This window comes from Ammospiza nelsoni, chromosome 3 (genome assembly GCF_027579445.1).
Source record: "Ammospiza nelsoni isolate bAmmNel1 chromosome 3, bAmmNel1.pri, whole genome shotgun sequence".
In the NCBI taxonomy this organism is placed as follows: domain Eukaryota; kingdom Metazoa; phylum Chordata; class Aves; order Passeriformes; family Passerellidae; genus Ammospiza; species Ammospiza nelsoni.
Genome location: NC_080635.1, coordinates 45,894,789 through 45,908,555, shown reverse-complemented (window position 1 = coordinate 45,908,555; position 13,767 = coordinate 45,894,789). Strand labels below are relative to the sequence as shown.

Here is a 13,767-nt window from a genome sequence, read left to right as displayed (position 1 = left end):
CTTCTTGAAGTAACATCCTGCCAAAACTAAACTGCTAAACACTGCCTTGGATTCCCTGTGCACTCAACAAAAGTCTCCACTGTAATTTAGAAATACTTTGATTTGTGAAACCTTATAATTAAATTGCCTTTCTCTGTCTTTATCTCTTATACCATTCTTAGAAGCTTCTGTGAAGGTGTATTATTTACAAAGTGACCTACGGCTTACATTTCCTTTGTATTTCAAATGTCACACTGTACACAACTCTCCTGATGGGTGATTTTGTCCTGTTTTTGTTAAGTACCTTGCTATATGCTTTTCAACAAATTGATATGTCTGGGTCTTTGTCTGTACCCTTATTTAGGACATGATTGCTTCAGGTCACCATCTCCCACATTGTGTTTTTCTTGTGGGAAATGAGTTCTTATTAAATTGTTATCATTCCATACAGTCTTACTGCATATCATTCTTTGCCTAATGCAAGCTACACTGATGAAAGGGCCTTTCATCAATTACTGAAATCACAAGTGTTTGAGAATTAGCATTTTATCAGCATTATTTAGGAATAGGAAGAAAAATGCAAATTGCATACATCTGACAGGATTTTTAAGTGGCTAATCACTACAACATTTTTCATGTTTCAAAATATTAAAGAAACAAGTAGCATTAAAAAGGAACAAATAAGCAAAGTGTAATGTGCTGATGGAAAGAAGGTATCATTTTAAATAAAACTTCTCCTTGATACTATGAATTTCTTCAGTATATTTGTGGTTGTTACAGATCTACATTACACAGCTATCTCACTCTTCCAGGTTTTTCAAGGAAGATCACCTTTAAAAGCCATACGTAGAAGAGAAAAAGCTAATTTATGTACCACATGACTTAAAGCAAATTTTGGCAGGGAAAAACCTCTTTATGGTTTGTTTGTATTTTCAGTATGTTTATGCATTTAAATTACGATTGAGCAATAAATTAATTTTAGAAGATAGAGGAAAAAAAATTGACCAGTATCTGCTGAGGTGCTCATCTGCCAATAACACAAAGAATTGACATAAAGTCCAGTTTGAGAAGCATTGATCTATTTTTTTCTGAAGGATAAATTGTTCCCTGTTGTGTTAATGGCAACTTTGAATAAAACTGAATGGAAAAAAAAGTGATGAACAGATAATTTTAAAGCCACACCTTATGAACCTGTTGAAAAGGAAGACTGTACTGCGGATGACACGCGCTGTACGGGATTCTTCATTCTGAGATCTGGACAATGTTAAACCATCATCCATGTGCCCTTCATGGTGCATTATTGCCTGGAAACAAAAGCAAGAAGCAGTCACTGCAAAATGAGACTAAGAAGAAGTCTGAAAACTCACATAGGAAGGCAGGCTAGGAAATTATTAAGTCACTTAGAAAAAATAACAATTTTATTAAAAACAGATAATTCCATGGTTTAGTTTCTCATGTCCAAGGATGCTCCTGTACAGAGCCAGCAGGTTCAGTGCCATAATAATTTCAAAGTTGCAGCTTTTGCAAACAACATGCTTTATTAAAAAAAAAAAATCTAAGGGGTTTTTGTTTGCTCTTTGTCTTTATCAACATTAAAAGCACTTCTCTTACAGAGTAGCAAATCCCTAAAGCAGAAAAAGTCACAACAGGTATTCTTTACTGGTCCTCATTTCTAAGGGTGCCACTGGTCTTTTCTGACCATGCTTTGAGTCATTTCCAATAAGTTACAGTGTTTCATGTCTAGTTATCATGGCTCTAATGGATTGGATAGCTCAATCCATTCCACATAAATACTTTAAACTTCTGTTCTGTGTAGTTCTGCTACCCAAAATAGACATGGAAAACACTACAGTGTTAAGTTGCAAAATAATCTTTTCCCTACTTTATGATGCTGAGCTAGCATTCAGCTTGGCTGTGATTATTCTATAAAGAAAGAAATCTCTCAGGACGCAAGACTTGAACATTCTACCCCAAAAGGTAATACATTTACAATGTGGAAAAAATACTTTCAACTAAAAGTTTCCTCAATCCAAACTACCTTAAAGAAAGGAATCTTAGCATATTCTATGCATCGTTACTAATATTTTAGTTTGAAATCAAATATATCAAGATTTATCAATATTTGTGAGATAATGTGTACAGGTCAACACACAGCCTTCATCAGGTCTTCAGTATGAGAATTGAGTACACCTGTTAACTTTTCAATGTCTGACTGAAAAACCCCAATATTGCATCTGGCAAGCATGTTTAAAGTACTAGAAATTCAGAAATTACCTGTCTCACGTAGCTCCCTTCATGTCCCAACCTCCCAGCCCCTACCCACCCTATGAGTGAATGAAATGCATTCCTGTTTACAGCCTTACCTTTCGCTGCAGAGAACCCATCCTTACAGACTTTGCATCAGCAGACTGGTACGTGAGCCACAAGCCTGTGTCTACATGCTGTATGAAGCATATTGAATCCCCATACTTTATTTCAGGTGCTCCCATTCCATCCACCTCCTTTCTTGTCCCTATGTCCAACTTTTCCTGATGAAGAAAAAAATGTAACACGAACAATAACCAATGTGTTAATATTTGCATAAAAAATCAAATATTAGAAAATTATGCAGAACAGGACCTGAAAGAATATTTGAGATCATTCTTTAAAGATATTACTAAAAAAAATGGGAAAGTGTAACTTTTAGACTTTAAACTTTAAAGACAAAGAGAAATCTCATGAAAAAACCTAGCCTGTTAAATTTGGAAAGCCGTGTGTATTCATTTCACCTGCACAGGAAAGAATTAGGATCATAATTGACAGTACATGGCATTATTGAAACATAAGAGCTTACAAAACAACCTCAGATACATTGACTCCCCTTAGATGTACAAGGCATTAATCTCCACAAGCTTTTCTTGAGCATTTGGGGTTTTTTCCAGCCTGGAAAAGATGAGCTCCATCCAACAATCACTGAGGGATGGCCTTTAACCTGTCACTGCCCAGCAATGGGCTCAGTACTTCTGAAAAAAGCAATCCACTTCTGCATGATTGGCCTGGAAACTATTAATGGCATGACAGCATATCATTCCAGCTGGTGTCCTGTAGAGACAGAAGTTATTTCAGGAGAGGAAATGTAGTATCCCAAACAGCTTTTTGCTTAATTCTCCTAAGCAAAAACTACTTCTGAACAGACTTGTATGGACATACAGCCCATGCATCCTACTTCCTGGCAGATCATCTATTTAATCTCTCCAAAAACAAAGTTCAACTGACAAATTCACCTTCCTGGCTGTACATTCTGTATGCAACATAGCCCCCTTCACCAGGTACAGCTTCAACATTCTGGGCTTCTCCTGATCAGCAGGAGATGACAAGCATCCTCCTGCAGCTACTCAGAGTAATGTTACAAATAGTGTGACAAAAACAAGTTCTTGTTCTACCCGTCTACCATCAGGAAAGATCAGAAGAACGATTACTTCATACACACATACCCTGACAATGTGGGAAGACAGTTTCACATAAAAGTTGAGAAAGATTGGGGTTTGTATATGTTGTCATCTTATTGCAGGGACTCCATACTGTTGTCTCCTTATCACAAAAGTTTCATACCTTCTTGGTGTCTCTCCTGGGCAGCTCCTCAGAGCACTGACTCTTTCTTCTTCATAAAGTAGCAAACTAATTCCAGTTTCCTTCTCACCCAGCCACCCCACTCTTTTATAGCACTCTTCTTCTCACTGGTTACAGCTGTGGCCTGTTAAAGTCAGGCCTATTCCTCGTACTTGATAACTGGCCCAGCTGCAACTCTAGGCGTAAGATTACTTTGTACACTATATTTTTCTTATATTCTATGTCCCTACTTATATACAAACAGACAACAATCTCTAACTTATTAAAGGGTTTTTTTAAAGCATTTTTTAAGTAAAGGGAAATGTCCTGTAAGTAGATTTTCAGCCTACGGTCATGAATGCATTTTGAAGCATTTGAAAAAAAAAAGTAGAATAGTATGGAGGTGAAATTCTTATGATTCCTTTTCATTATATTGAATTTTCAGATATAATATATTCACCAATTCAGTTTGTTTTCTGATTGTTTCTGGATACAGATGTTAATTTCACTACCTAGTAAATGACTTTCAGCACTTCTTAAGTGCTGAAATTCTTATTAAAGTCTTGTCCATTGATAGATTGTAGTAACTGATTTATTAATAATCTGATGCCAATATGAGTTATTGCATGCCTCTATTTCCTTATTAACCTATTATTTTCTCATATAATTTCTCTAAATGTTGTATTCAATTCTTTCAAAAGCTAACACAAATAACCTGAATCTAGTAACAGTTGGAAATTGAAAAGCTACCTATAATATGACATTGCAAACAAATTATGATATGGGAAAAATAAATTAGATCCTGATTTCAAACTCCAGTTTTTTGAATTCTCTCTATAACTAGAAGATACTGTGAACATATACTGTGCTTCTACATTGTAAGATTTTCTTTTTTTCAGGTCTGACAATTAATTTCTTTAGTTGTGAATATAAGAGTTCACAAATTTTCTCATAAAGCACTGTAAATAAGAAGGAGGATTATTCATTTAACACATTTTTGCATTCTTGGTTAAAATCTACTGTAACAGAAAGTGAAGGGGTTTGATACTGAAATCTTCATTCCAATTAGAATTAAATTTAATTGGCATAAAAATTGCAGCGCCAACAATTTGTCAAAGAAGATCTCAGCTCTCACTGATGTATCTCTGTGTGTATGCTTAAAGCCCAGATTGAAATCAATCCCATTAAAATGAGCTCTGCAAAATAAATATAGTAGCCAGGAAAGCTATTATATAGTGTCAAAGTTGAATTACATGTAGGAGAGAAACAAAAGACTACAGGATGATGTGGGGGCAGCAGGCATTACATCAGCCATTTGGGAGCTTCAAGACACTGAGCTTTTTGTGGGAGTGAACAGGAACCACAAGTTGTTTATAAAGGGGAAGACTTGAATGGAGTGCTCAGTTCACATCAATAAACAGCAGGTAGTTGAAAAAGTACACATAATGAATCAATCTCATTAGCTACAGTACAATAGCTCATCAGTGAAAATGAGGATCTGAAAAATATCAGAAATCACCATGTTGCTAATTAGTAATGGTGCATTGGCACAGACATTACATGGTACAAGTTTCCAGCCACGCTCTTACCACATATGTAACCTGTCATTACTGAACCATCTGCTAACTCTTCCTACATTTTTACTTGAAAGAAAACCTTCAGTTTTATTTTTAATCTAGATCCATTCTGAGATGCTAGCCTTGTCTAAACAAGGATCAAAAATCTTCATTTATTACACTGGACCAAACAGCAACAAATGGGTTTTGCAACAGTCTGTAAACCATCTCAGTAATGCAAACCAAGAATACATTGGAAAGGAACAGGCTTACTGAACAATAGGCCAGATTTTCTCCAGAAGGCTGTTCTCTTTATAAACAGTGTTTATTCTATGCATACAAGAGCACAAGTCAATCTTCCCCCTTCTGTTTGGGGCTAAATGAACAATCTTTTTAATTACTTCGTTCTAACATTGAAAAATTTTTCTATGAAGCCTCACCTTAACCATTATTTCAGTCTAATGTTTCTGTTTAATTCCTTATAACATTCCAAAATGGAATGCCTTGATGAAGGCTTGTCCTTTCAACTTCACCTCTTGTCATCCAACCTAACCCATACTCTCTGTGGTACACTTTCAAGACTGGTATTTTAAGACCTCACCAACTGCAAGAAACTTATTTATTGCTGCTCTTTAATTTAATATAATTTCCATTAAATTTTAGAAGAAAAAAGAAGAAAGAAAAAGCTGAAGACATAAAAATACAAGCCATAAAATTTTATTAAAATTGATGTGTTCCTGTCCACTGGAAAAGAATACAGACAGGAAAAGCAGACTTGGTACAGAATGTACAAACATTACTAAATTGGTAAAATTACCTTATTTCAGTGGTGTAGTGATATTAAAACAATGTTCTTTATTAAAAAAATTGATATTGAGTAAATGGAATAGAAAAAATTCCACAAAACTTGATCTCTACAAACACAAGTGTATTAAAGGAGCCGTATGTTTGGGAAATACATTGTAGTATCTGTGGACATCCTGTGCTGAATGAAGCAGAACTACAGGAGGAAAAAAAAAGAAAAAAAAAATTCTGAATTTCAGATTCTTGAAAGTAGGGTAATATATGATAACCAGAGAACAAAGGCTGATTACCAGAAAGAAAAATTAAGTGACTGCTAATTAAGCTCCTTAGAAAGCCCTTATCTTCTGGATGCTGTTTGGCAACACTTTGTGATATTTTCAAGCTTGCATAAAAAAAAGAAATAAAACAAAACAAACAAACAAATAAAACCCTTTAGCTTGCTAGTTCTCTTCTGGGCTATTTTTTAAGCAAACTACTGGCAAGGTGATATGTTTGAGATGATAAGCCCTTGCAAAAACAGGGTATAAAAAAATAAATGTTGAGCCTCTATACTTGCATGTAAACCTTCAGGTTTGCAGGTGATACATTTTCAGCAGTATCTCTGCAAACATGAAAGCTGCTTTTCATACAGAAATTGAAGTTATCTACTCACATGCTTGAAGGAACTGACTCAACACCTTCCTCTCCCTTGTTTCTTTTTGCCTATTAAAAGCTCACTTACTATTGTGCAACAAGTGGGAGCTTCACAATTCTTCCTACTACTTTGCAGCTGCCGCAAGGAAGAACTATGACTGCGACAAGAAAAGGGATGAAATTTCAACAAGAAAGACCCAGCTACTTGAAATGCCCACAGGTTTGGTCTGTACTCAGTAAAGAAGATTAGGGGCTCCCTGTTATCCATGATTAATTTTTTTGAGTGCTAAGCACATACAACAATATAAATGAAAGTTTGGATGGTTTGTTCAAAAATACTCAGAGGAAAAGAGACCCTAAATCTGCATACCTTCTTTACAGAAGCCTTTCTAGCACTCCTATAATTTGAAATCTGTTTTTTTAATACTCTTTCCCAGAGAGGGAAGGCACCTAAGTTTTTGATAGCCTAATAAAGTGAAACATGACACTCCTATAACAAGTCCAGAGAGACTGAAGCAAGAATGGGTCAGTTGGAAAGTACCACACTGAGTCATCTGGTCCAATTTCCATGCTTAAGCAGGGTCATTCTAAAGCACATGACACAGATATGCATCCAGACTCAGTTCATCTTCAGCAAAATATTTACTCCTCATCCTCTGTGGTATAATTTCCTCCAGGTAAGTAATTTGTTAAAATTAATATTGATATACACAACATTTACATGAAACATCATCTCCCAGACTTCCAATTTCTCTGAAAATCCATATTTAAATAGCAATATGATTATATTTGTCATGTGCTGATTAGTTTATATACCCCTCTTAAAATTCTCTCATTACTTCAAGAATTAATAACAAGTCTCTACCTGCCCCAGAGCCTTTTGTCTCTGCTCTGCTCAGCATAGGATTGGCCACTAAAAACAAAATAAATGTTAACCTTTCATGTTAAGAATGGCAGAACAAAACCATTTCAAAATATAAAATCTCAAAATAATTTCAAATGAGACTTCCAAATTCAGGCTGGGAAAAAGAATAAAAAGAAGAAACTTCAAATCAACATCAAAAACAACATCACCTAGCCTCCAAAGCATATGTGCATGTGCTACATAAAATATAGAGACAGACCACCTTATCCATAACAACAGGTGACATTCTTTATTGCTAAAAGTTCTGGCCTTCGAGTATTTTTTGGACTAAATAAAAGATGTAACGGTATATTGTTCCACTCATTTTGGAGCAATCCCTGCTGACAACCCATCTTAAAAATCAGTGAGTGAGTTATTCTACTCCTCTTGCTTTCAAGTGTTGAAATCTATAGTAGCTGCAACAGGAAATTCTCACTATAATTGCACTGCATTGTCCTAAAATATTCAAGCATTTCTATGATATTCTATTGGTTTCAAAAAAGATATATTGTCTGGATCTCAAGACTATCACCTTAAACTAGAGGTTCTTTGTAATCAAATTGCAACAGGCTATATACCTTCTTTTCGATATCTTTTCTTTTCTTATCTTTCCAAGCAGGCAAATAATTAAAGTATACATATAAATTAAATGGTACAGAGAAGTTATTGAATAATTCTGTTTACTGTTACTTTTTATTTTAGAAGACAGTTTTTACAGTAACAAAATTATTGCTGGAAAATTTTCAGACAAAATGCTAAAGATTAAAAGTAAGAGAATTAAAGGATATTTAAGAATTTATCAGTGTGTTATTTACTACTACCACTACAAAAGCACTGGTTTAAACTCAAAATGCTTATTGAAGCTGTCAAAATGAAAAGTCAAACTCTGGTAACTTCATATTGGACTACAGTAAAGTATCTGCTGAGAGAAATCCTTAATTTCCCATTTAATTTCAGTAACTCACAATATTATAAATTTTCCTCTGTCAGACAGCAGATATAAGCAGTGAAGTAGCTGAGAAGTTAACAAGAACAACAAATGAAAAATGAGTATACTGCTCAAAAGTGGGAAGCAGTACAGAAAAACCCCAACCCAACCAATGAAACAACAACAAAACATCAAAATATTAACAAGAAAGAAAAAGAAACCCACAAATAGACAGACAAGTAACAACACATAGAGAATGTAAGATAAAATAAGCTTTCTAGTTATTGATTATACTGCATTTTGGAATTTTTTTAATCAGTTTTTAAAATTTTAATAATTAATGCAATCACAACATATAGAAAGCATCTTAATCTTGCTTTTTAAAGCAATTTGAATTATTACTAGTAATATTAATGCTGCACTGATTCCATACCTTGGAAGACCGAAAACAGAATGCTGTAGATTTTACATCTGCCTTCTCCTTGTCTGTAAGAAGAAGACTCTTGTCATCCAGGAGACTTAAATATTTTCCTGTTGTTATATGTCTTAGCCTGAATGGCTGTCCCCATCTAATGTGGCTTCCACTCCACCTAAGAGAGTCCATAAAAAAAATTATTAATCTGGTTTTTTTAAACTACTGGCAATAATATTTTAAAGTAAAATATATTGCCAACTAGTTGATACAAAATACAAAATTCCCATCAGCAAGAAAGTGGCTACTTCATGGTTATCCCAAATAAAACCATTCTAATAAATGATCTTAAGGTCTTCCTCAGCACAAGCTGTCTTTGTTCAGACTGAGTTCCTCTTGAGAGAAGGTACAGACCGCCTACAGGAAAGGAGGCTTATGCTGTACACAAAGAGTTTAGATCTGCCAGTTCCCTCTCCAACATTTCATCTACCAGCAGCTGCCATTCTTCACTCTCCCAGAGATCTTTTAGCAGTCAGCAGATTTTAAGCACACTTTAAATTTTGTGGAAAATAAAATGCCTAAAAAAAATAGAAAACTCCCTAAAATAAATACAAAAAGTTACTAAGCAAAGTATGGCCCAGATTCTTCATATTCTACAGAAGGAAGAAAGGCAAAGCTTATCTAAGCTCCCCAAAAATTATTATTCACCTTAAAGTACAGGTCACAGCTTTCCAACTTCTTGCTGTAAACTGAAAATTCAGCCCTGCTCTTCCTGTTTAATTCCTGAACTTGTGTAGGGGTTACTAAGGAGTATGTACTTCACAAAGGCTTTTCAGATTGGAAAACTTTCACAACTTTTTCTAGTCTTCACAGAATTTTCTTCAGTTATATATCTGCAAAATTTGGCACTTCATATGTATGTGAATGCTGCATTTTGGAGAGGAAATCATGTATTTACTCTGTATATCTATGTTTATCTTTTTGCATGTATCCATATGGAAGTCTGAAATTCCCTTAAGTTAGTACTTACACAGGTTTAACTTAAAGTCATTTTTATTTTCCCTGACACACAGATGCAGCAGGTTAAAGCACTTACCTATTTAACACCAACATCCATTTGTTTAAATGTGTCTTCTTTAGAGTTGGCCATATTGAATGGAAAGTATGCAAAACCAATTTGGCAAACATTTTCAAAGTGCAGTTTTTAAAATGCTTCTTTTTTGTAACAGGATTTATTGCACTTCAGTGATTAAACTTCTAAACCTTTATAGTTATTTGTTTTAAAGAGAACAGAAGAATAAAAAGGTTTCTGCCCTGAACTATGTTTTTTTTAAATCTAGAATTTCTACTTTTTAAATTGAGGGAGCTTTGGGGTAGAAGGAAATAGGGAAGCTTTATATCTTAGAAACACATTTATCTTTTTCTGTCTTCTGCACAGCAAAGTCCATATACTCCACAAAAGGACATCTGAGTCCAGTGTTCTAGCATAACTTCTGTTTCTCCAGTCAGTAAAATGTCAGGTCATGAATCTCAGCTATTGTGTTGCCGAGTCTGGTAAATTACATCGGTTCTGCACCTTTTATATTACAGGTCATGCTGGGGAGTTGCCTTTTCTTTTGTCTGATTCAATTTTCTTTTGGCCCCAATAGCTACAGACAATAAGGGAAAAAAAAAAGGTAGCGTAATTGAGCCATGCTTCTAGTTCATGCCTGCCGGACAGGAAAAATACCAATTCATGTGCACTTACAAAAAAAGCCTTTTGAGCAGGAAGTATCTTGTGAAGCCATTTCTGACTATTAAAAATATTTTTTGCAGTGTGTGAGCATGAACTCTGCCACCTTTTGGGAAAGAAAGCAATGCTGAGCAATAGTATTTGGTGTCCCATGGCAGGGCATCCCAAGGGCATCTGTCCATGTATACTGCCCAGGCAATTTTTATGAGAGTTCTCTAATAATGAACAGTGTTGAGGAAAAAAATAAAAAATCCTTTAGAAACATGTGAAATTCACATAGAATTATATCTGCAGTCATTCTGGGAAGGACTACAACTGATTGAGAACTTCAGGCATGCATACACAAAGCTACAAATTGAAACATTTTCCTGAATATTAATGGACTGCAATTCAGCACTGAACACATACAGCAGTTAGAGTACCATACTGGAAAATAGGTTGGTGAGGGAAGTGTAGGGAGACAGTGTTATTCTTGGGATTTTATTTGGTTCTTTTTTTCCTGGTAAGAAAATCCTATCTTTTAAGAAGAAAGATAACAACTCCCTTTGTAAAATTGTTTTGACAGTTCTTACAATTTCTTTCAGTCATGTATGTTCAAATGTTTACCCTTCAAAATTTTGTATACAGTGCCTGTCAAAGTGATATATATGATGGTCATAACAGAAACCTCTCATTATTTGAATCCCCACATTACTCCTGTACTGCTTATTATGGAAGTAAATGCCATAGGGAAAGCAATAAGACAGAGATCCTTCCACAGTTTCATTGTTGTCATCACTGTCTCAAGGTCCATTTTAGTCCAAAGGAAAAATCTCACTGCCCTATCACTGACATTTAATGTCATCCTATTAATAAAATGCACACAGAGAAAACAGCATCATTGGAATGTAACCTTTTCTTAAGCTTCTCTGATTTAATCTCTAAAGAACAATCATTTATTCCTCACGAGAAATTTTATCATAAGAACATATCATAATATGATTTAAATGCAATTTTACACAGCAATTACCTTAACAAACAAGGCACAATTCCTTACTATTATTCTAACACTTCCAATAATACATGATTGAATTTTTTCTTTTAAATTTTTTCTTTTAAAGTCTTCCAAATGACTTAAACAAGCTGGAGGAGGAGTGTCACAAGTGATTTTTATTTTAAGGAAATTGGTCCTATTTTTGTAATTTATGTGCTAAAAATGTAAATTGTGAATTCACTGACAGCTATAACAACTTTAAAAATAATCAAAACACACACTCTCTCTCTAGGAACTTGTACTGAAAGTTATATAAAGCATTTTTAAATGATTATTTTAGTTTTACTCATCTGGATTTATAATTATCCTTTTGATTTTATAGGATTGCTCTTACTATTCAAAAAGTGTCTTGCCAAATGTCTTTCTTTTTCTGAGATAGATTTTACTTACGCAACTCTTAGAGTCTCTAGTCGCCAAAGGGAACGAGCGTGAATGGACACAGCACCACCTTCATAATGGACAGTTCTGAAAACCAAGCAATGGCACAGACTAAATGTTCAGCAGAATTCATCATCATATGTGTTTGTTCTTTTAACTACATCTCTCATTTTAAGATTGTCAAAACAATTACTGAATTTGTCAGATTCAAAGGTTATTAGATTCAAAACCAAGTCTTGTCAATGAAACCTGCAGACTTAGTTATTTACATTTTGTTTTAATTGTCCTTAGCATCCACAATTGTTAACATTCATACTAAAAAGGTTTATACAGCATTTGCTTAGACATTTTTCCTAGTCTTTTAAGGATAAATAATCCAGGGAAGAAAATATTACCATTAACCCAATAATTACAACATTTCTAGATTCTAACAAAAACTGAGTATCAAGTAATGATTAAGATTTGTGAGCATTGCATGTATCTCCCAGGAAAGACAGTGTTTTTTTTAGAGCTTATACTATTAAAACAACTGCAACTTATGACCTTGAATTTTGAAGATGTACTTATTTAGCACTTTATTTTAATACCATAAACACCTACGATATAACAACCACAGTGACACAGTCTTCATACATCTCAGATGTTAACAGCTTCCTATTTACAAATTTTATATGTAGTGACCTCTCAAATTCCTGGATATAACCAGAAATCGAAGTATCTCTAGAAAAACATCAATTAAGCCTAAAAAAAGATATATTTTTTTCCTCCATTATTCCACACACAGATAAGTGATCTATATTAGAGGTACAACATGGTTAAGACCTATGGTAACCAAAAGCCCTGAGCAGATAATCCTGTTTTGCTTCAAAGTAAACACTAAGGAAAGTTAGCATTGCCATTCTAAATTTAGGGAGCCATTCTTTGGATTGTGTCCTGCCTGTGCCTATATTTCTGCCCTATGACAAGGAGAGAATTTAAAAGCCTAGGCCTTTCCCTTGGGAAATACATAAAAGAGTCACTTAAGCAAAGGAGTGATGTCACTATGCTTATCAGATCAAGCATGTCAGAGAAAACTACCAAACAATGGCCTAGTTTTATAGATCCTGGAAGAGCTAATGTTCAGAGTAAGTGTTGTGAACTTCAGTCAAGATCAGGCACCACCAAAAATAGCCAGCAGCATAACCTAAAGGAATATTAATAGCGAAATTGTAGGCATTCCCCATTCTTTGCTAAAAGCAATTTTTGACAACTACAGTTTTGGAATCAAGTACATACTACTTACTAGGCTTTACCTTTCAAAGTCCTGCTGTGGATAGAATACAAACAGACTGAACATTTAACACAGAGGGCAACCCAGCATTGAAAGAAATGGTTCAAAACAAAAAAAAAAGTTTCTCAGTACTGTTAAGCATACATGAAACTATATATGTGCTAAAATTCTTCTTGGAATGTATTAAAAACTATAATGGAAATAAACACTCCCAGACATTATGAAAGAATGAAGATAAATCATACAAGAGAAAAAACTGGTCCAAACACAAAATAAATACATGTCACTACAATTACAGAATCAGAAATACTGAACATTCATGACCCAGGTATAAATAGAAACTACAGCATGTGTTCCACATAGCAAGAAGTTACAGATGGATATAAATATGTACAATATTCACCCCTTGACCTTATATCCACTATTTTCTCCAAGTATTATCTCAGGCATTTGCTGCAATGATTTGTGATGCTAGGAGCTAGCAAGTATTGGCAAGTCTCTCATTTCCCTCTCACTGAAGGAAATGAAATTCAAAAGCAATCTTATTTTT

General features: G+C 34.5%; 1 protein-coding gene across 3 annotated transcripts in view; it reads right to left on the bottom strand.

Annotated features, from left to right (window-relative positions):
• RYR2 (ryanodine receptor 2) overlaps window positions 1-13,767 on the bottom strand; it is a 379,644-nt gene that overhangs the window by 188,973 nt on the left and 176,904 nt on the right. For all 3 annotated transcript variants that reach the window (XM_059468881.1, XM_059468880.1, XM_059468882.1), the window contains exons 10-13: window positions 11,960-12,034; window positions 8,826-8,982; window positions 2,343-2,507; window positions 1,162-1,283 (exon numbers count right to left, since the gene is read on the bottom strand). In XM_059468881.1, coding sequence (XP_059324864.1) covers window positions 1,162-1,283; window positions 2,343-2,507; window positions 8,826-8,982; window positions 11,960-12,034 — 519 coding nt within the window. The remainder of the gene's footprint in view (window positions 1-1,161; window positions 1,284-2,342; window positions 2,508-8,825; window positions 8,983-11,959; window positions 12,035-13,767) is intronic.